Below are 23,004 nucleotides of genomic sequence, written 5' to 3'. Positions count from 1 at the left end.
AACACGCTGTTCCAATGTCAGTACAAATGTTACTAAGGTACCACTGATTGCCCACATTCTCTAATGAACAGTAAGAAAGTGTTTGGCAAATGGGAAACGGAAATGATTTCCCACCCATCTTTAAATCCTAACCATTCATTCTCCCTCTTCCATTTAATCCTAACCCTTCATTCATTTCCTAATCCCAATCCCACCCTCCATTTCCCATTATCCAAACACACCGTAAGGGCTTATTAAGAAATAAAAATTATTTTACAGGTAAATTTTTATATATGCGTTCTTAGTGATTTAAAACCAATGCTGAAAAAAACGTTCAAAATATCTTAAAATCAACTTCAAAATTATTTTTAAAAAATTTAAATTTTGGTTTTTGCCGACGGAGCTCAAACTTTGTATGAACTGCGTTTTTTTTAAAAAAGAATCGGAACAACTTTAAGATGTAGGGCTAGTTTGGTTTGAAGCCTAAATTAGGCTTAACAATATTTGTTAATTTCAATAGTGTTTAGTGTCTATTTGGTTTGAAGCCAAATTTTGGCATGCCTAACAAAATAGGCCATTTTAATAGTGAACTTAGGCTATTTTAGCTTCAATCCAAACACAACTTTGCCTTACCAAAATTAGTAGTGACAAAATTTGGTAAGGCTTATTTAGGCCACAAACCAAACCAACCCTTAAACTAAAATTAGGGTTAATGAACAACTTTTAGAACACAACCAAAATCGCACACTAAGGTAAAGGAACAAAACAACAAATCACGTTACACCCGCGACCAAAGCCAAAACGGAAAACGCACACCCAGCTAAGGGTTGGGCATCATTGCAGCATAACTAAACACAGCGTAGAATAGAGGAGCGCTTTACGCGGAACTAATTAACTAAAATTAAACCCCGCTTTCTCGGTCACGGGCAGGTCGGTCCCACCACCCCAAGTCCCCATCCACTCCACCACCCCGGCCATTCCATTCCATTCCATTTCTTTTCTTTTCTTTCTCCCCCTCAATTATTGCCGCTTCTGTCCATCCCCTCCCCCTCCAATTCCATTCCATCTTCATCTCCATATCTTCTCCTCCTCGCGTCGGCAGTTATCTCCTCGTTGATAATGGCGTCGTCGTCGTCGTGGTGGGTGGTGATGTTGTTGATGGTGGTGGCGGCGGCGGGGTGGGGCGGGGTGGCGGCGGCGACGGCGGCGGAGGCGGCGCACGAGGTGCTGCGGGCGCACGGGCTGCCGCGGGGGCTCCTGCCGGCGGGGATCGCGGATTTCAGGCACGACGAAGGGAGCGGGAGGTTCGAGGCGGCGCTCGGGGAGTCGTGCACGGCGCAGTTCGAGGTCGGGCTGCGGTACAACGCGACGGTGGCCGGGGTCATCAGCTACGGCCGGATCGCGTCGCTGTCGGGCGTCTCCGCGCAGGACCTCTTCCTCTGGTTCCCCGTCCGCGGCATCCGCGTCGACGTCCCTTCCTCCGGCGTCATCTACTTCGACGTCGGCGTCGTGTTCAAGCACTTCCCCCTCGCCGTCTTCGAGGCCCCGCCGCCCTGCACCCCCGACCCCCTCCTCCTCCTCACGCAGGTAATCTAATCCTTCTTCCTCGAACCAATCACGAAGTGAAATCTCCACCCACCTAGTTCATCTCTGAATTGGGCGCTCACGCGGGGCAGGTGCGTGAGGACGGATCGGTCGCCGGCGGCGGCGCGGCGTCGCAATGAAGGGGACGGACTCGATGGTTGAAATCGGCGAGGCGGAAACCAAAAGAATGCGCAGTTTTGAGGCATGGGAGTGGTCGGCCGGTCCGTCGCCGGCGGGCCGGCATCTGTGCAGATAGATAGAATGAACATTCCTTTCGTTTTCTCCTACTAGTTAGTAACCTTTCATTCCTCATCACTCTGTTCTTCTTGCCGTTCTTGTTGTCCAGTGCGATCAAAGCCGGCCGACGGTGGCCGGTAGAGGAGGCTGCCGGCCTCCGGTCGCCGCCACGGCGATAATTTTTCGTGGTTATGATGGTTCGGGGATTACAACGTGTTGAATCTGTTTCTTGCCGTGGGCGATGAACTTGGATCGTTCCCGGATCCAATCCAGCGTGGCGATCGGCAAAACACGCGTGTTCCGTTCCGTTGGATGATGCGGTTTTGGGTAGCACAGCAAGCGTCGCTGTCTGTCTCTCTCGGCGCTGCTGATGATGCGTCTCCTCCGGTGGCTTTCAGTGTCCTGTTGCTGCTGCTAGATGCTCCGGTGGCGCGTATCTGAGGCGAAGCCGTCCATGTTGGCATCCAATGGGATCGCGCATCCTGCGGTACTGCTACTAGTCTCCTCCTGATGCGTCAGATTCGGCGGCATTCGCCTTCTCGATCAGCTAGCGCCAGTCTCGCGAGAGAATGGGCGAGCATTGTGATCTGTGCCCATCCATGACCAAATTGACCATATGCCTTCCCTAGCTTGCAGTACCTCTCTCCCTCCCTCTCGCCATTGGCTCTTCTCTGACATGTCTCGCCAAAAGTGAGCTCGCTTTGTGCCCCGGGGGGGGGGGGGGGGGGGGGGGGGGGAGGCGATTGGATTAGATTGGACCATTCACCGCGCCACGGCGCCAGCGAGGCATGTGTTTGACTGCTGGGTGGTGTGTGACCCGTTCTTGTCTGTGAAATGTGAATACTGGCATACTGCACGCACGGTGAGCACCATGTAAATGCTCTCTGCTAGCGTACACGGTTTTCTTCTCGCGCACACGGAATTCTTCTCGAGGTGTAAACCCCGTTTGGTAACTTTGGGGTATCAATCAAAGCGGCGAAACCGTGCACCGTTATGTGCCACATGGGCGCAGCATTCTTCCCGAGCTCCGAATTGATAAGTTGGATCTGGTACGGCGTAGCGTACGCATTGCATGTTGCGATCGATCGATCGATCGAAGTCCCGGCCTGGGCAATAATTCGCTGCTGCACATCCACACACACCGCAAGCTGACAGCGGCTGGCTGACGTGGTGGAACCACCAATCGGCATTACGAACAGCTCGGCAACGCCCAGGATGACTCGTCACTGACACGTGGATCCCATAGGGCACATCACGATCTTTTCTTAGAGAAGGTATTTTTTATCGGCCTCTACATCCGACCGGATATATGCAATATTTTTAAATTATAAATTTAGCCTAACCCAATCTGAAATTTGCTATCATGAAGATGCTACTTAAGTCAATGCAACCACTAAACTACATGCCCTTGTGGCACGTCACAATCCTGCCTGCGTTGCATAGTGTTCTTTGTGACACCAATGCCACAGTTGGTAACGAACGAACTAGTCGGGGGCAAGGGGCAAGACAGCATGTTTCGCATAGCGCTTGGGAGTGAACTGGTGAAGTTACACAGGAACAGCGAGCGACAGAGAGGGGGAGAGGATCAGGCGAGCGATTGCGTATTTTGCATTACGGGAGAGGGAGAAATGGGTGGATTGGAGGAGCAGCGGCATGTGCTAGGGGGGAAGCTAATGATGGGAAAGAGACAAGCGTATCAACTGCAGCGCCTTCCTGCAGCTGCCGGGTTGGTGGAGTAGGTGACGACCACCCGCGCCTGGGTGGGAGTGGGATGCCGGCGCGGGGCAAGTGATCGATCGATTGACCATGGTAGGAGCCACACAGGCCACAGCCACCTGGGTAACTAGTGTCATCAGCTGCATTTTGCTCAGTTGCTGCTTGCCATCGTCGTCGACTTGTTGCCCTCCTCTTTTTTCCCTGTCCGTTGCTGCTTCTTGGGTTCACTTTTGGTGCGTTTGGAACTTTGGATAGAGTATTAGGTGATCTGGATAGGCACGAGGAGGAAGCCATGCGATGCAATGGGATAATATGCAATGGGTGATGAGGTGTTTGGGTGTCCACCTGTTGAAACTGTGTCATTGTTGGACGGGTGACATGTCACATGCTGATGGGGTGGCGTCAGTCAATCATGCTTTTGTAGATTAACCGGAGTGAAGAATGGGGTCTGATGTTCTATCTGATCTGATCTGATCATCTCTTGTGGATCATCATGGTTAGGCTTGGCATGATATATGAATCTTGGTCCAGTCAGCAAGTGGGGGGTTTTTATTGGTAAATTGCTTTGGTAAGTTAAGAGGTCACATCACTAAACATTTGCTATGCAAATGTGAATGCGTATGATCCCTACTTGGCAAAAACTTGGAACGTGCTGTTTGCGTGTCTTCGCATTCATGCATTTCTATCCGTCGTTAGACAACCAATCGCCAGGTCAATTGTAGTGCCGGATGGCTAGCTGGTTGGATGACACTGATCATAGCTTGAACTTTACGTATTTATTTTTGGAACAGATGTTCGTATGGTAAAATGCCTTAATGGTATACGATCTATTTGACATCAGATACAACTTTCTGATATTGATTCCAATTCCATTCAGGGAAAGAGCCAGAGTGCCGTACAATTTGCACACAGAGGTGTGTCCAAAAGAACTTTTTTGCAGTAAAAATGTGAAATATAGGTACCTTATAGAGACATGAACCATTAGGCATTTGTCACCCGTGTGCCTGTGTGTGTCACTCTTCTCATGATCTCATCACACCAGTAAACTGCATATTAACGCCTGAATTCATTGGTAGTGCCAAATTCTAGGTAAACTCCGGCACTATCAAAATATTGTAGGGTAAAGTTATTTAGCTAATATTTGGATTGCTACCAATATAAAACCAAACTCTTATATTATAGAGGAGAAACTTCTAGAATATGACCAAATAAGGTAGGCACTACCAAATATTTGGTGTTAGTCCAAACTAACACACATATTATTCAGTTTGCCAACAAAGTGGAAAGGCATGTTTTGGTATCAAACCAAAACGGCCCTAATTAAAAACAAGGAGGGACAGGTAAATTAATTGGGCCGTCAAACTCAGGAAAAGCCCAGTCTGGTTCAAAAGGCCCAGATACAAAAAAAAAACCGCAACCCCAACTACACGTCTCCGGCACAGTGGAAGTCTACTTTGCCTCCCTTATTTCTTGCTCCTGACTCAATCGCCTCCACCGACCACGGCTGGGCCACCTCCCATGGCGTCCCAGCACGGCGGCGACCCGCGCCTCGACCGCCTCTCGCGTGCCCTCACCTCCGACCACCCGCCGCCGGCGGCCGCCGCGGTCCACGCGCATCTCGTCCGCGCGCACGCCGGCACGCCGCCCCCCGTCATCCGGTCCCTCCTCAACCGCGCCATTCGCCGCCTCTCCAAGCCGCACCCGCGCGCCGCGCTCCGCCTGCTCCTCCTCATGCCGCGCCTCCCCGTCTCCCCCGACCACTTCTCCCTCCCCTTCGCGCTCAACGCCGCCGCGTCGCTCCGGTTGCTCCCGCTCGGCGCCTCCCTGCACGCGCTCGCCCTCCGCCTCGCGCTCCTCCCCGGCCGCCTCCCCGTCGCCAACGCGCTCGTGGATCTCTACGCCAAGTGCGACGATCTCCCCGCCGCACACACCGCGCTCGCCGACATCGCGGCCCCCGACGCCGTCTCGTTCAACTCGCTCCTCTGCGCGCACGCCCGCCTCGCCTCCGTGCCCGACGCCGAGTCCCTCTTTGCTGCCATGCCATCCAGAACCCAGGTATCGTGGAACGCCATGGTGGTCGTCTACGTCAATGCAGGGGACGTCTCTTCTGCTCGCCGCGTGTTCGATCAAATGCCTACCAGGGACTCCACCTCGTGGTCGGTGCTGATTGTTGGGTACTGCAAGTGTGGTTCAATGCGAAGTGCACGAGAGGTGTTCGATAGAATGCCGGCAAAGAATCTTGTGGCATGGACAGCGATGATCAATGGGTATGCGCAGAGTGGGGTGCCAAAGGAATCACTTACGCTGTTTAGAGAAATGGAGGCTGCTGGGATTGAGCCTGATGCAGCAACTATGGTCGGCGTTATATCTGCTGCCTCGCAGATTGGCAGCACGGAGTTGGCTGGGTGGGTTGGAAGTTATGTTGACAAGAAGAGGATTGAAAGGAACGATAAAGTTCTTACAGCACTTGTAGATATGCATGCTAAGTGTGGGAATGTTGACGAGGCTCTCAGTGCTTTTAGGGAGATTGCACAGCCAGATGCATACCCTTATACTGCACTTATTAGTGGGCTGGCAGCTCATGGTCATGCAAAATTAGCGCTTAAAGTGTTTGAAAGGATGCAAGCTCAGTCAGTTTGGCCTGATCCAATCACTTTCGTCGGTGTGCTTACCGCATGCAGCCATGCAGGACTTGTTGATAAAGGTTTGGATTACTGGGAGGCAATGGTGAAGTACTATGGGATGGAGCGTCGAGCTGATCACTATGCTTGTGTAGTTGACATGCTTGGCCGAGCGGGGAGGCTTGAGGAGGCTTTTGAAATGGTGCAAACGATGCCAATGGGCCCCCACCCAGGGGCTCTTGGTGCATTGCTTAGTGCCTGCAAGACGCATGGCAATGTTGAGATTGCTGAAATTGTTGCAAACAAACTTTTTGAGTTGGAACCTCACAACACTGGGAACTATATAATGTTGTCAAATATATATGCTGAGAAAGAACAATGGGAGGAAGCAGAAAGAATTAGATCAGTTATGAGAACAAGACTGCCCTTCAAACAGCCAGGCTCTAGTTGGGTGGAGGATCGACAGAGGGAGCGTGGCAGGTTTCCTTTGAGGAGCTGAAAACCCGAACACATATCTCTCTTTGTTTCAAATGTAAATTTTCAGATGATGCCAAACAGATCTTATTGAACTGCCAGAAATGCAGGAGCTACTGATGCCATTAAGGTACTTTCACTTCTTTACAGTTCATGTTATATCTGAAAGATCCCAATGCAAATTATTTTGTGGAAGTATTCAGATAACTTTATTGCTTTAGTAAGTTTGGCATCTCAATGAATTGATGCGGTACAGCATAATACCAACACTTGTATTTTAACCTCTATATCTTAGATAATTGTTTGGCAAGATATTTTAATAAATGGTGTGGGGTAAGCAAATAAGGCAATTTGTAATCCATATCTTAATGCTTGTAACTGCAAGAGTTTAGAAAGAAAATTTTCTGTAATCTAGTATGCAGAAAATGCTCAGGCAAGAGCATGTCCATCGCTTCCAAATCAATAATTTCAGAAAGTAACAGTCTCCTCACGAAGACATGAAGTATGGAACGATTATTTGCATCACCATCATGCATGATTGTATTTTGTTCTGAATGTTTGGTAAATCATGTGCAGAAGAACTAGAACAATAGTTTTTTCTCCATGTTCATTATCCACTTTCACGAAAGGATGCTAATTGGTGCAATTATTCTGGGCATTATTGATCAGCCTGATTTCACTCTTGACAGCGGGAGCATAGTAGTCTGACTACAAGGAATTGATAGACAATTCTCGTTGCTGCAAGATTGTTAACTTTTCTGAGATGTTGCAAGCTAAGCTGGTTTTAAACAAGCTAAATATCAGGGGCGGATGATCTATGGATCAGTTTGTCGTTAAGGTAACTTCAATTCTTCATGGTTCATGTCATGTCTGAAATTTGCCATGATAAATTACTTTGATCCTTTTGTGTGTTCATTGAGCCATGTTTTTTTTAAAAAAAATATGCTTGTTTATCTCTAGAAGAATTGAGTATAGTTCATGACACTTGCAATTTAAGCTCGTCATCTTAGGTAGGTATCTGTGTTATCAAGAATTTAAGATGTGTCATAAAAAAAACCAACATCCGAATGTTTAAACTATGATGGTTCAGCTGGAAATTTGTTGATATATTTTGAAATTTTGCTAACCATGAATACAATGTTCACTTGCAAATCAGTAAGATTAGAAAACAGATCATCATGACGTTGGAAATAGTTATTTACATGGTGCATTCCATATAAATGGCCGTATATTGTTCTGGATGCTTGATAAATCATCATAGGCAGAAGAACTAGATTAACTGTTTGTCTCCATGTCGAATACCCACTTCAATAACGGGTGGTTCACCCATAACGTACACTAGTGACAACAAGCTAACTGATGCAAATTTTCAGGGGCATTCCTCAGCTTGACTTCACCGTCTCGATCGCTTGGATTAATTCATCTAGTTTGGCACCTGTGACCTCCTTGACGACCTTCCCGTCCTTGAGAATCTTGAATGTTGGCACAACCTTTATGCCCAGCTCCTTTGCAAGAGACTGCGAATCGCACGCACCAAGGAGGCTTAGCACGATTTATTCAGGAAAACAGCAGATACATTCCAATCGAATAATGGTGGGTGGAGCGTAGACAAGAGAAAGAAAATCAGTTCTAACTGACCTTGTTGTCTTGATTGCAGTCGAGTTTGAGGAACACAACGTCCTGGTCCTTCTCGGACATCTCCTGGAATTTCGGTGCCATCACCTTGCAAGGGCCGCACCTGCAAATCAACCAGTCAGTTTTACAGTTATTACACTGAGCAGTGGGATGAGATCTGTTCCCTTTCTTATTCACGCCGCTCATTTCAAAATAAATCCAGCTCGTGATAAGACTGAAGAATTCATGCGAGGCAACAGTTCATCAATGGAGATTGACGCGAAGAGATCAGTGGAGTTTTGTGGCTTTTGTGAAGTACCATTGGGTGTACATGTCGAGGACGACGACCTTGGGCCCTGCCGACTTGACAATTGGCCAGAAGGTATCCTTGTTCACCTCCGTCACCTGCCCGGTCACGGCCACCGCCTCCGCCTCGGCCCCAACAGTTGCGGTGTCCGAGCCGCTCGACCTCACGGGGATCACCGCCCTTGTCTCAGGGCCAGACACCACCGTCAGGCTCCTCCTCTGAGAAGCCACACCGCCGCCGAGCAAGGCGGGGAAGCGCCCGCAGGCGGCGGGGCGGCATGTGGAGATGGCCGGCGAGGAGGCCGGCCCGTGCGAGGAGGAGACGGAGAGGCGTAGCGCCATTGGATGGGAGAATTTTGGAAGGTAATGGCCTAATTGGGTGGCGAGTTGGTGCTAGGAAGGAAGGATGTGCGTTTTTCTTCAGCAGCGGCAGCGGCAGATGAGTGGTGAGCTTGAAAGGATATCTTGCATTGCTTGGCGGTATTCATAGCCTTTCTAGTGGAGATAGTTTCTTGGCGGGGAAATGACATGGCTGCCCCAGGTAATTCCTGCACTTTTGTGGTGGCACTCCACCTATAGCTTTCTGTGGGATGGGGCATTTCCGGTATCTGAAAGATCGGGTTGTGTGGTGCCTGCGCATCTCTGAGGTTTCATGGAGGAGAGAGCTTGTCTAACATTTGTAGATGGCTCTTTGTGTCTGGAACTGATGGCCTCACGATTGACGGTAACATGGAATCAGTATCATAGATGTCATAGATCCCTTTACATTTACACATATGCTATGTTAGATTGCTAGAGACCCTAATGAAGTAAAGATTAGAAACTGCACACAAAAGGTAGTGTTGTATAGTGGTTGAATTGGAGTTAGGCGCTATAGCGTTGTGAACTTACCAACATGATGCTGGGCCAGTATTACTTGGAAACCATAGTAATTGAATTATGTTGACAGTGTAGACTTTTAACTAGCCGAATTATGTTAACAGTGAAACCATAGTATTACTCCTTTTCTGGTTGTTGAAAACGGGATATGTTTCTTATACAATTTTACAGCTCCAGCACATGCTTGATACAATTTAACAGCTCGAGTAGATGCTATAACAGATATTTATCTCGTTTTTTTTTTGGGTTATTTCCAGTCTATGACCAACACATCAGCAATTCAGCATCGTTTTCTACTATTTGTATGTCTTCCCTTTGAGCAGTGAACAAACAAGTGTTCCAAATGCACTGTACCATCAAAGAATCAGTACCACGTGAAAAGAAAAAAAAAATCACCAGCGTCTCTAGCGAAAAGCCAATCCAGCTGCACAAACACATCAGCATCATCGCCACGTTTTGCGAATTCTACCCTACTCGACACAATCTCGTTAGTCAAACTCCAGCCGCCAGATATTGAACAATAATTGTGGACTGCTCGCTTCTGGCTTGGAAAAAAAAACAGAGGAATATTCCTGAGATATTGTAGGTAAATGCCAGATGTCACAATGAGTAGTATCATGTATTACATGGATATTTTCTCTTTGCTCATTGTCGGAAATGCACAGGTAGAAGGTTCAGTGAACCAATGCAATCAGGTTCATTTTCTTTTTGCACTAACTATCTTGCTTCGAGAGTTTGAGTTTGAGAACAAATTTCACAGGCTCGTGAATGGTAGTATCAAGTTTCTGAATAACCTCATCTCAAAATAATAATAATAATAATAAAGTTTCTGAAGAACCTACTAGTCAAATTCCCAAACCGACACAAAATGACAACGTGCCAAGAAGGCGAAGATGAGGCCCAAAAACATGTATCCGGCCCAAACATAGCCCCAAATGTAGCTGCTAGGCAAGGCCCAACATATACGGTGGAAGAGACGGCCCATGTGCAGAGGCGGCTTAGAGCACGCATCTGGCAAAGCGAATGCCCCTGTTACTCGATCAGGCAACTAAGGACCTGTTGAAGCTTATTTTGTCATGACACATCCGGTAGCGCTATGGTTTGGGAGGGGATACCGGGATATCTAATCCAACTCAATTGAGATCCTTTAGGGTACTGCATATCGCTCACTGACATGTGAGCCGGAGAGTGACCTACATCCGATCCAACTACATTAGAAGCTCTTGCTTGCAATGAAGGACCTGCCATCGCCATGGACTGCAACGTCCTGAAGGTCTGTATAGATTCAGATTGTCATGAAAGTTATTTCGAGTATTGCTACAAGATCAAAATGCAGATACTTGGCAGTCCTTAATGACACCAATATAAGAAGACGTCAATTTGTTAAAGCAGAATTTCGTCATGAAAGTTGGGATCTAAATGTAGATGCACATAATTTGGCTAAGTTTGCATGTACTTTAAATTATGAGGGGCGTTACATGTGGCTGTTAAAATACTTTCCCTCCCATTAATGCCTTATTCGATTAATACAGGAGGATGGATTGAAGGGGATTGATGGGATTAATTCCATGCACCTTAGTGGATGTAGAACAAATCTCCCTCGGAATCAAGGTGTGGAATAAATCACTCTCGAAGATCGATCACCTTGAGATTAACCGAAAAAAACCTTAAGAAATAACGTGTTTTTTTTCGTAAATTTCTTAACCCATTCATGATTTCAAATGTTTAGTAAACCCTAGTAATTCTATGTGGCATGCTGTGAGATGGATCTATCTCCTACCATGCATGAAACCAGTTAGTTTCATAGGACTACCTCATAGGAGAAAAAAAAGCATCTCCTTTACTGGAAAACCTCACCTGTTTTGTCAACTGTGTGGGGAAATTGAATCAATTAACCATATTATCTTTGATTGCCCCATTGTTTTTTTTTTGTTTGGTGTGCCTGGAGAGATGCCATGAGTTGGGGGCAGACTCCCAGGAGTTTTGATGACATTTTTTTACTGGTAGAGATGAACTCAATTGCTAAGAGCAAATCTGTTAAAATGTGTTTAATTGCTGCAACTGCCTGGTCACTTTGGTTGACAAGAAATGCAATGATTTTTAGAGAAAAAATCGTTTACTATCCTCTAAACATTCCTTTTCAAATCATTTCCCTTATGCTGCAGTTGAAACCTCTGCTTCACCCTGATCAGAAGCAAAGTCTGGAGATGCTGATGACCCACCTTAGGGAGACGAGATCAGGCCTACGCTCAAGAACTGGGATTGGTTAACACTGTGTCCTTCTGAACCTGATTTTCTATTTAGCTGTCCTCGTTAGGTGATGTTTAGAGCTAGTTTCATGAGAGTTTTTGGTTGGAGTTAGCCTGGAGTTGTTTCTGTTTGGTTCATTGATACTTGCAATCCCTATCAAGCCGGGGTGTGGCCCATTAATGTTTTTTTTTTCTGCTTTTGTGCTGAACCTCTGTCAAGCTGGCATCCCCAGCAGACTCGTGGCCCGTGATGGTTTTCAATAGAAGCCGGGTCCTTGGACCTTTTTCTAAAAAAAAAAAAACTCACATGCTGGATATATATATGGTAATGTGGAACTGAAATTGGGCATATATGGTTAACAAAGTTTCTGTACAAAAAATACACATATATGAAACTGAAATTGAAATTGGGCAAATGTATAGTCAACAATTTTCTCTTTTTACAAACCAGAACACATAAGTACGTACATGTTTTGAGGTCGCCGTATTTTGATCTTAACGACTTAACCAGTTGCTAGATCAGTGGTGATCGAATTCTTGTACAACACATGCGTCCTTGTTCCTACAAGGTTAAAAGGAAATTAGAAATACCGACGGGGTTACCGGTGATGACAGCACCAACGGTGCAGATGGTCCACAGCAACGCTTTCACGACCGGGCTGTCCATCGTCCACGGCGACGGCGACGACTCCTCCGGCACGCCGGCCGGCAGCTGAGGGAGGATCATGACGCCGCCGCCGCCGCCGGTCGCCGCTCCTCTCAGCATATTCACCAGACGCGCCTTGAGCCTTTCCACCCTTGTGCGCTGCTGCTGCTGCAGGCGCGCGCCCTCGTACTCCTCGCGGAAGAGGTCGTTGGCGCAGGCGACATGGATCTGGACGACACCGGCGCCGCCGCCGCCGTCGGAGACGTACCCCCAGGTGTGCCTCCTGTCGCCGAGCTTGACGTGCCTGCACTTGCAGCACGGCGACCTGAGCTTCCGCGTGAGCCGCAGCTTCGTCACGCTGCCCTCGGCTTCGATCACCTTCGGCAGCGCCGCGCAGCAGGGGTGCAGGACCCTGCCGCGTTTGAGCAGGGTGCGCAACCTTCCGATGTCCCGCACGTACGCATAACCATTCACCTGCAAGCGTGCACAACTGATTACACGTACGTATACTAGCTTAGAGTTTTCTGCGATGTAGCCAGAATCTTTTAATTTGGGGACGGAAGATCTTCCGAATCATACATATATAAAACAACATGCCCCTCTCAAAAAAAAAAAAACAACATGCCAAGTATCGTATATTCCGAGAATTGCATGTAGGTATTGAGAAAAAAGAAACACCTAAAACCAACTAAGACACGATCGACAACATCCGTGTTTCAAAAGTTTTTATTTGGACGAAGCTAATTAAGGTAGTAGATGAAAAATAAGAAAACATCGATCGATGACAAGAAACATGATCGAGAGAAGGAGAGATATAATGGGAAACTATTTTAATTTCTCAAGGGGATATCCTCTCGTTTTGTGCATGTCACTCAAATGTTTATAAAAAATGTGAAAAAAAAAATCTGAGAATATGTATTAACTCGTGGTCTATCACTCCACAAATATGCAAGTTCAAATTCAACTTCTACATCTCGCAACGGAAAACCAAATTAAACTACAACTAGTTAACGTATATTCGCAGTTAAATTTGTTTTTTTCGTTGCGAGATATAGATATTGAATTTGAACTTACATGTTTGTGGAGTGATGTACCGCATGTTAATATATCTTCTCAGATTATTTTTTCATAATCATTTGAGTGACATGCAATCAACGAGGGGATATCGCACGAGATATAATCTAGAAAGAGGTGACTTACGTTGCCTCCGCATCCATCGCAGCGAACGTCGTCCTGGACTGTGCTGGGAAGAGATTTATGGAACACGAGGCTGTAACGCTTGAAGGGATCCTGGTAAGAATCCCCGAACCTGTGCTGCGCGCACGCCTCGTGGAGATGGAACCCCCCGCGACACCCTCCCAGCTTGCACACGTATCTCATGTGGTACCCGTGCTCCTTGCAGCCATCGCACCGGAATGACTCCTTCCCGGCCGTCAGTGTGAGCTCATGATCGTGGTGCTCGGAAGCTCGAAGCTTACTGTGCCCCGTCATCTCGCAAAAACAATGAAATCAAGTGAAGCGGCCGACTAGCTATGATATCTACGTGCAGGTGCATATGCATCACATATGTGCACCAATATAATCGGATTGGGAACTCTAAAAGCAAGCGTTATACTTGGAGAGCAAGAACGTAGAGCATGCTGCTATCATGCTACTCCGCGATCCCCTCTTTATATACTATATAAGACCTGGCCTTTTGGTTTGTTTTAAGTCGCACTTTTTAAAGTTGATCAACTTAATTTATAGAATGAATGTAGCAACGACATTTCTTAAAAAAAAACAAATAGGCTGTAAAAAATTCAATGGTGGTGATGAAACTAATTTTATGTTGTAGATTTCGATTTTTTTTTATAAACCTTTTGTACTTAAAGAAGTTTAACTCAGAATAAACTCAAAATATCTTATACTTCCTCCATTTCACAATGTAAGTCTAACATTTTCCACATTTATATTAATGCTAATGAATCTAGATAAATATATATGTCTAGATTCATTAACATCAACTAGCTGGGTGGCCCGCGCAATTGCGCGGCTAATACCCAAATAAAATCATATATTTTTTTAGTATGATTTTACTTAAAATTTATTAAATAGCTATCTCATTGTCTTAAGATTTTGAAAGACTAAACCTTATCATCCTCGTGTTTCTAATTATATAGTTTTTAAAAGTCACACCAGTTGCTACCCCTTATGTCATCTACTTCTTTATTTGCTTGCTCGATCTACCAATATTTCTATTCATTCTTCTTGGAACCTTTAAAAATTGGATTTTATAGTTTTTAGAGTTTATTGTCACATTGGGTTTCATTTTTATAATTTCTAGATGTTCCGTCAAACGTTGCCATTATACTCCTGTGTGACATGTCCACTGTCTCTTCTCTTTATTGTCATTGAGATTTTAAAAATTGAACATAATTATCGTTTGGGTTCATTTTTACTTTCTAGTAGTCCCGCCAAACCGTTAGCGGCTTTGCTATTGTACTCCTCTACGGCTCGCCCGTTGCCTTCCTTCTTTATTGTCATTGAGATTTTAAAATCGAACATGATAATAATTGTTTTTTTTTACTTTTTAGAAGTTCTGAACCTTAAAAAATTGAACTTGTAGTTTTATTTTTTATAATTTTTAGAAGTCCCATCAAACGATGCCACTATGCTCCTGTACAGCCCGTCCGCCACCTACTCTTTATTGTCATTGTGATTCTAAAAATCGAACATAACTATCGTTGGAATTCATTTTTTATTTTCTAGAAGTCCCGTCAACCGTCGACAGCTCTGCAACTATACTCTTATGCACCCCGCCCGCTGCTTCTCCTTTTTATTGTCATTGAGATTTTAAAACTCAAATATGATTATCAATGGGTTTTTTTTTACTTTCTAGAAGTCCCGACAACCGCTTTACTTGTTTACTTCACGGTCTGCCTGACATCCCTTCTTTTAATCATCATTAGGATTCAATTTGGTGTTTTATTAACAATTTTTATATGTCGTACCAACTGCCACCACTCTACTCCTTTATAGGCCTGTTAATTAATTTATCTCGTCATGTGTTTTAGATGGTCTTTTCTTAACAACCGACACCTTGTAAGCTTCGATGCCTCGTGAGCACGGACTCGTTTCAATGATATTTTTTCCGTATTGAAAATCCAATTTGAAATTTATTTCATATTATTATAAATTTAATTAATCTCATTTTGAATTTTAGATGGTCTGTGTAAAACTTATAACCTATAAGCCTTATATTTTAGGCTTAACTACATTAATTAACACTAAATTATGCTCCGAGGTGAATACAGCTCCGAGCTGAATACGTTTAAAATAAATTTACACGATTATGATTATAATTTGTTGTCAGTTGCCAATGTGGCCGGACACTTCTGGGTGTGTTGCATGCATTGCTGGTCTGGAATGCTGGTTGCAGCTTTGCTTTGTTTGCTTTACCTATTGGGGGCGATGGTAATCAACTTTGCTTGCCACTTGTTCTGCCGCAGCAGCCCAAGTATATCTACTTCATATATCTGCGTTTTATGTGTGCGGTAACAATGCATATATACTTGCGTTTTGGAATCATAACAAATTCTGTACCGTATTGTATCCCGCTTGAATTTTTGATACCGTATAGTAATCCAATTGGATTTTTCTAAACGGACAGGACTTTTTAATCTATATCAAAGCTCTATAATTCTTTATTTTTTCTATAGCAAATCTAAACCGTTGTAATCTAAATCTATTATAATCCAACGGTGTATAATTTTCTCTTTTTCTCCGATTAACGTGAGAATTTCTAGCCCCCACAGCGAACGTGGTGTCTTCTTTTCGAGCTATCTTAATAATATAATAGAAGATATGAATGTGAGAAATGCTAGAATGACTAATATTGTGAAACAGAGGGAGTAATATGGAACGAAGGGGATTGTGTGATGTTGCCTTAAGACAAGTTGGACCACTACCTTGAGTTATGTGAGAAAAATCACACCTCTCTACGCGTGGTATTAACTAAGTACGCGTAATCAAAAAATAATATAAATTTCTTAGGGATATATATCTATCGTGAGAAAGTACTATTTGTGTCCCTACTAAAGATATCGTCATCGCAAATGGGTGATAATATAATCCTCATTTGTAATGGGTATCCACTAGAGTATAAGTTTGGATGTCCATGAAAATGACCTTGACTCGAGACTTTAAGCTATTTTCACAGCTTATGCGAGAAAAATCAAGCTCTTCTCCGTGTGGCATCAACTACATACGCGCAATCGAAAAATCAATGGAATTAAATTTCTGGGTTTTTCACTCAAATTAAATTATATCGTGAGACGAGTTATAATTAATATTGGTGTGTAGTGTGGTCTTGAAATTTGAGTGCATCATTTGATCCAGTAGAGTTTAAGTATGTGTGAATATGACTTAGCTTCAAGACAAGTTGGGCTATTTTCTCAGCTTGTGTGAGAAAAATCACACCTTTCTCCATATAGCACTAACCATATGGATGCACAATCCAAAAAAAATATTGATACTATTCGGTCAACGTATATGGTGAGAAGAAGTATCATAGGTGTTGAGTTAAGTTTAAGTATGTACATCACTCCATCCATTAGAGTTTAAATAATAAATATATAAGAATATGCGTTGGCTCATATGACATAAGTAATACTTCTAGAATAAAATATGTCATGTAATAATATTTAATTTTAAGTGTGATTTCTCAATTACATGGAATTCAACTAGTTTAAATAAAATATAACAGGGAAACTTTTAAGTTTCTGCTAACAAATGAGTTACTGAATTTCTACCTTGCGAGTTTGCGAGGACAATGTATAGAAGAATTATATGGATAGCGCCACACAAGAAAACTCATCTAATTTCCTTAGTGTACGTAGTAGCACCTGTTTATATATAACGTACGAATCCGGGACTAGAGAGTCCCAGGACTGCCGTAAGATAGGGAGCGGCAGTCCGGTTGGTCCATTTTTCTTTTTTTTCCCTTCCAAATTGAGTGAGATGTATATACCTAAATCAAACACCAGATCCCCAAATCGAGTGCCATACATATACCTAAATCAAACCCCAAATCAATGTAACATCTCAAATCATTCACATCACAAATACAAATCCTAAGTTACTTACACACAAATCAACTACATCACAAATCTTAAAAAAAATTACACACAAATCAAATGCATCACAGATCGATTATACATATCAGATCCATACAATAAATCACAAATTGTAATAAAAGAAATTATACATATCTCAATCACAAATTATTAAAAAAACGGAGAGGAGAACCGGCGCGTTGCCGCCCGCCTGCTGCCGCTCGCCACGGCCGGCACGCTGTCGCCCCGTGCGCGGCCCCGCTGGCCGCCGCCGCGTGCTGCCCCACCACCCGCTAGCCGCCTGCTCGCCGACGCTGCCCGCCAGATGTGAGGAGGAGAGGGGAAGAGGAGGAAGGGGGGAGGAGAGGGGAGGGGAGGAAGGAGATACGAGGGATAGGAGGAGGATATGATCTTATCTAAATATTTTGGTGAGGAGGAAATATCGTCTGGGACTTAACCGATCAGATATGGAGAGAAATATTTACTTCCGGTTGGTAGTATCAACCGGGACTACTTTAGTGCCGGTTGATACCTCAGCCCCCTAACATGCCTCTGACAGGGGTTTGTGTTACTAACCGAGACTAAAGATCAAAATTTTTATAACCGGGACTACCGGTTCTTATTGGAACCGGTATTATTGTGGAAAACAGCCGATCCAGTAAAGATTATTTTTCTAGTAGTTTTATCTCATGTCAAATTTATATTACGACTTTATTCAGTTAACGCGTTGTTAATTCGTGGTCGATCGATCTAGTTTGTAGGTGTAGCTGCCGCAAGAAAATATGCACAAGCACATGGATCAGATTAATAGCTGTCGTTTTAGGCACTACGCCATTTATGTGGATCAGGACACATGTTGCAACTTGCAAGTGACATGACCGCAAGTATATGCATTGAACTAGTCTAAAAATAATAATAATAAAAAGAGTCTAAAAAAGTACTATATGCATTGAACCAGTCAAGTAAACGCAAGTAAACTAGGTACTTTGATAGTCTGATTGACACAGACATATGTAGCAACTAACCGGAGTGTGTATGGGGCACAACGTACGCATTCAAAACGTTGGGCATTCAGGCATTTCAGGGTTATGGGTCGTAAGTGAAAAAAAATGTGACCACTAATGGAAAAACGCAGTTAATTTACAGCAAGACTTTTATACTCTTACCTTTAGTGGACCAAAAGATATAGCTAAGTGATAAAACGATGAAAAATTCCCAATAAATCCTAAGAGTACGCTTTAAAACTCAACATTATTAATTGTCTTTGAAACAAGCAAGCCTAATCAACAATTCTGATTTTTTTTTTTTGGTGGATGGCACATGGAGCAGTGTTGATATGCTTAGATCGAGGTCGTGCGTTTGGCGGCGACCTTCGTGAGCGTGGTTAGCGGACGGGAACCGCGGCAGGATGTGGTGTGTACTTTGTGGCAGTATCCTTGCCTAGTCGGCTTTGATGACTTTGGAGGTGGTAATATCTAGGTCAACGATTGATATTCTCCGATGTTACTCCAGTTCTATTTAGGTTCGATGTCAGATGTGAGCAAAATTCGATTAGCACAATAATCAGCCGCTGATTTCACAGAAGATAAGGACTTCATACAACACAAAATTCGATTAGCACAATAATCAACCACTGATTTCATAGAAGATAAAGACTTCATGCAACTTATAAGCCATTGAGCAGAACAACGAATGGCTATGTAGATTCTCGCAAAACATAGATTAAAGTTTAGCGATACCTATTATTTTTATTTTAAGGTTGGTATTTTTAATTCGTAGCCATTCGATCCAGCCACAACCTACGTGATAATTGGTTATAGCTTCTTTGTAGCATATGTTGGATGAATTTCATTTTAAAAAATGTGTATTGCTAGATTCCAAGAGCCTAAAAATTTGCGAAAATTAGGTCACCTAAAAATTACACATTCGTAAGCCTAAAACTGCATCGGTATGCAATATACAATTTTACTTATTTTTAACTATAATATTATTCTTATATATAGTTTTGATTTATTAATTTGTATCTGAGCTTGAGTACTTCTAAAAAAAATTTAAATCTTTATCTTTCATGTAGTTTGGTAATATTTATTTTTTAGGTTAGAATAGTTTACAAAGTAGCGTGCCTCGCTATAAGACATGTCACGTGTGTTTGTCATCTTTATATATGATATCCTTATAACATGCTTTAAGGCATGTTATACTTGAGTATGAAGTATGAATCTTTTCACTCCCCCCCCCCCCCCCCCCCCCTCTTCTTATTCCCCTCTCCCTTTTAAAAGTTGCCAACTATGCAAGGTCAATTAGCAGCACTTCTCTCACGCATATGCAAGTAGCTAGTGGTGCATGTGCATGGGCGACTGACAAGGAGCATTCTCGTAAGAATAATCAACACCTTATCCCTATCGATGCCTATCGATGTACTCGTTTACTTGGAAGTTTGGAAGTTCACTTGCCGGTTCTTACATTCTAAACCCCGCGTGGTACGCGACGTTATTAGATACTACATATACTGTGTACCTATATGTTTCTCCCACTAGCTAGCTAATTAATTAATCTCTCGTACGTTTCTATATATAAGTGACCGCGAGATCGATCCAAGCCACGGTATGCTATGAGCTACTGAAACCTACCTAGCTACTCAAAAGATCGATCTAGCTTGGCGAGCGTGAGGTGGTGAGGTACGTTTACGTACGTACGTATACTCAGCATGGCCGGGTACACCGAAATTTTGGACACCAACCATCACGAGCACAAGGTGTGCTTGGTTCGCAAGGACGAACCTTTCATTTGCTCTGGCTGCAAAGAGCTCGGCTTCGAGCTCCGGTACGCTTGCCACACTGCGCGCTGCAACCATCAGTACCACAGGTCCTGTATACTGCAGCCTCTCAACACTCGCGTGCCAGCTCCCTTCTACAAGCACGACTTCTTCTTCTTCAAGTCGGTCAGTACAGCTGGTGCCCGTTGCGAGGCATGCGCTGCTGAGGTCTCCGCTCTCTTCATTCTTAATTACTAATTCCTCCTGGCAAGGTTTATGATTAGATATACTTAAGTCTGGCTTGTATATATTTATATTTGCACGTATTTCGAATAACATAAATACATATTTAAAAACCAAAGTAATTTTGAATAAGATAAATGCATATTTAAAAAAATTCAAAGGCGTCATCCATCATAAAATTAAGCCGGTGATAATACCTCCGAAACATGAGAAACTATTTTTATCCCTCGAGGGATGTTCCCTCATTGTTTATATGTTACTTATGTTACTTAAATAGTTATGAAAAAAATTGAGAAGATATATTAACATGTGATATATCACTCTACAAACATGTAAGTTTAAATTCAACTTATGCATCTCGCAAAAAAAATTAAATTATAGCTAGTTAACATATATTCACAGTCAATTTTATTTTTTTTCTTTGCTAGATGTAGAAATTGAATTTGAACTTGCATGTTCGTGGAGTGATATATCACATGTTAATATATCTTCTCATTTTTTTTTAATTTTTTTCATAACTATTTGAGTGACATACAAACAACGATGGGACATCCCTCGAGTTATCAATCCACTCCCCCGAAACATATGTAGATGTTTCTTTCCTTGGATGGCGAGGCATGCGCTACTGAGGTCCTCGCTCTCTCCATTCTTAATACTTCCTTCCGGCAAGGTTGACCTTGACTGCAAATTAATACTCTCTATGACTTTTTAGTAAAGAACGTCGTTTTGATATTTTACATAGATTTCATCATTTGACTTATTAAAATTTTATATAATTATGATTTCTTTATTATGGTTTGGATTATGATTACAGTTACTTAAGTACGACTTGTATTTTTACATATTTGTACATATTTTGAATAAGGTAAATGCATATTAAAAAAAGAGACGTCATCCGATCCATTGTAAAAGCCGGCGATAATACCTCCAAAACATATGGAGTTGTTTCTTTTCTTTGGATGTCCCTCGTTTCTTACATATCATCCAAACAATATAAATTATTTTCGACAACATTAATCAATATGTAATATATATATATATATATATATATATATATATATATATATATATATATATATATATATATATATATATATATATATATATATATATATATATATATATATATATATATATATATCATTATGTAAACATGTAAGTTTAAATTTGACTCATACAAGTTGAAAAAAGATAATGAAACTAACTAGCAAGCTAGTGTATTGTTCACATATTCACAGTCATATTTATTATTTCTATTCCAACTTAATTTGTATATAGGTTGAATTTAACTTTAATGTTTCTGAAATAACATACCACCTTTGATCTATATTATTAGATATATTTTTTTATTTAAGATGGCATCGAAGAAACCAAGGGGCATCCCTTAAGGAGAAAAATGACTTTCCATGAAATATATATGTATTCACGAAAATAGTATTAGTAGATTTTTTTTTCCTCAAAACTACACCTTCAATTTAATCTTTTAGAAGAATAAAGATTAAAGGGTGCTAGCCATATACATTGAGAATAAAAAGTTGAGAAGATATATTAATATGTGATATATCACTCCACAAACATACAAGTTCAAATTCAATGTAGAAGTTGAATTTGAACTTACATGGTTTAATTTGTTTTTTTCGTTGCGAGGTGTAGAAGTTGAATTTGAACTTACATATTTGTAGAGTGATATATATATCATATGTTAATACATCTTCTTAAATTTATCAATTTTTTTATAACTATTTGGGTAATATATAAATAACGAGAGGATATCCCCTCGAGGGATGAAAATAGTTTCCCAGTAGAAAACCCTTTCCCGCCGTTAATTTACACCATGCTTTGGGAAGCTCGCAGGTGCGAGGTTACGTGTACTACTGCCCGGACAAGAAGGTCAGCCTGCACCCTTGCTGCGCAGATCTCCCCCGCGTGATAACCACCGAGACGGTGCAGCTGAAACTGGAGAGGAAGATCACCAAGAAATGCGGCATGTGCCACGAGCGGAATCAGGGGAGCTTCAGCAACCCATGGGCCTACGCCTCCAGCGAGAAGATGATCCAGCTGCACGTCGCCTGCGTCCGGAAAGCTCTCGTTTCGCAGTTCGAGTCGAGGCTTTACGGCGTGCAAAAGCCGAAGATGCTGCTGCCGCCGCCGCCTGCTGCTGGAGCAAGCGCTGCTTCTTCAACTAGTAGTTCGACTGCCATTGTGGAATGCAACAGCTTCCCCGTGCTCGAGGTGGATAAGTACCGGAGGAAATCGGCCGGGTTCCTCGATACGTTCAGGCGGATCGTCAGGGCAGTCATGGCCATGGTCTCGGCGGTGATCACCGGGAACCATTTGGAGATATACATGGCTTTCATAGAATTCTTCAAACCGAACTGAGCTGACAACATTTGCATCTTTGCGGTTTGGAGCTCGTGTGTTTGTGCGCAGCACCAGTTTCTCCCTTGAAATTATAGATTTGCTTTCAGAACTTGAAAATGGGTTTGGGTGGTGTGTGGTGGTTCTTGCAAGTTGTAATAAGGGGGAAAAAAAGGAACACATTTGTTCGTACAATTTTCAACATATATGTATAAGACGATCAGTTTAACTGGATAAGGTGGTTCTTTAA

At 43.1% G+C, this 23,004-nt stretch overlaps 5 protein-coding genes across 6 annotated transcripts; 3 read left to right on the top strand and 2 right to left on the bottom strand.

The window, feature by feature from the left end:
• The first annotated feature begins 954 nt into the window (after positions 1 to 954).
• LOC127769084 (uncharacterized) lies at positions 955 to 2,012 on the top strand. Its single transcript, XM_052294790.1, has 2 exons — positions 955 to 1,566; positions 1,656 to 2,012. The coding sequence occupies exons 1-2, from the start codon at positions 1,099 to 1,101 to the stop codon at positions 1,701 to 1,703; spliced, it is 516 nt and encodes a 171-aa protein (XP_052150750.1). The 5' UTR covers positions 955 to 1,098; the 3' UTR covers positions 1,704 to 2,012.
• A 3,022-nt stretch (positions 2,013 to 5,034) lies between these two features.
• Positions 5,035 to 7,705, top strand: LOC127768849 (pentatricopeptide repeat-containing protein At3g29230-like). 2 transcript variants are annotated; one of them, XM_052294540.1, is made up of 2 exons: positions 5,035 to 6,741; positions 7,301 to 7,705. In XM_052294540.1, exon 1 carries the CDS (start codon positions 5,035 to 5,037, stop codon positions 6,634 to 6,636), a length of 1,602 nt encoding a protein of 533 aa, XP_052150500.1. In that variant the 3' UTR covers positions 6,637 to 6,741; positions 7,301 to 7,705. The 2 variants fall into 2 exon arrangements, with proteins under 2 accessions (XP_052150500.1, XP_052150568.1); XM_052294608.1 differs by having other exon boundaries at positions 7,281 to 7,705.
• A 64-nt stretch (positions 7,706 to 7,769) lies between these two features.
• LOC127769000 (thioredoxin F, chloroplastic) lies at positions 7,770 to 9,004 on the bottom strand. Its single transcript, XM_052294718.1, has 3 exons — positions 8,545 to 9,004; positions 8,250 to 8,349; positions 7,770 to 8,128 (listed from the first exon to the last, which is right to left on the bottom strand). The coding sequence occupies exons 1-3, from the start codon at positions 8,871 to 8,873 to the stop codon at positions 7,994 to 7,996; spliced, it is 564 nt and encodes a 187-aa protein (XP_052150678.1). The 5' UTR covers positions 8,874 to 9,004; the 3' UTR covers positions 7,770 to 7,993.
• A 3,004-nt stretch (positions 9,005 to 12,008) lies between these two features.
• Positions 12,009 to 13,906, bottom strand: LOC127760353 (uncharacterized). Its single transcript, XM_052284592.1, has 2 exons — positions 13,506 to 13,906; positions 12,009 to 12,779 (listed from the first exon to the last, which is right to left on the bottom strand). Exons 1-2 carry the CDS (start codon positions 13,794 to 13,796, stop codon positions 12,222 to 12,224), a joined length of 849 nt encoding a protein of 282 aa, XP_052140552.1. The 5' UTR covers positions 13,797 to 13,906; the 3' UTR covers positions 12,009 to 12,221.
• Positions 13,907 to 20,023: 6,117 nt separating this feature from the next.
• On the top strand, positions 20,024 to 22,997 carry LOC127759955 (uncharacterized). Its single transcript, XM_052284167.1, has 2 exons — positions 20,024 to 20,381; positions 22,251 to 22,997. The coding sequence occupies exons 1-2, from the start codon at positions 20,106 to 20,108 to the stop codon at positions 22,773 to 22,775; spliced, it is 801 nt and encodes a 266-aa protein (XP_052140127.1). The 5' UTR covers positions 20,024 to 20,105; the 3' UTR covers positions 22,776 to 22,997.
• The last annotated feature ends 7 nt before the right edge of the window (positions 22,998 to 23,004 follow it).

Source organism: Oryza glaberrima, chromosome 1 (assembly GCF_000147395.1).
Source record: "Oryza glaberrima chromosome 1, OglaRS2, whole genome shotgun sequence".
In the NCBI taxonomy this organism is placed as follows: domain Eukaryota; kingdom Viridiplantae; phylum Streptophyta; class Magnoliopsida; order Poales; family Poaceae; genus Oryza; species Oryza glaberrima.
Note: the sequence above shows the minus strand (reverse complement) of the source record. Positions and strands in the feature narration are given on the sequence as shown.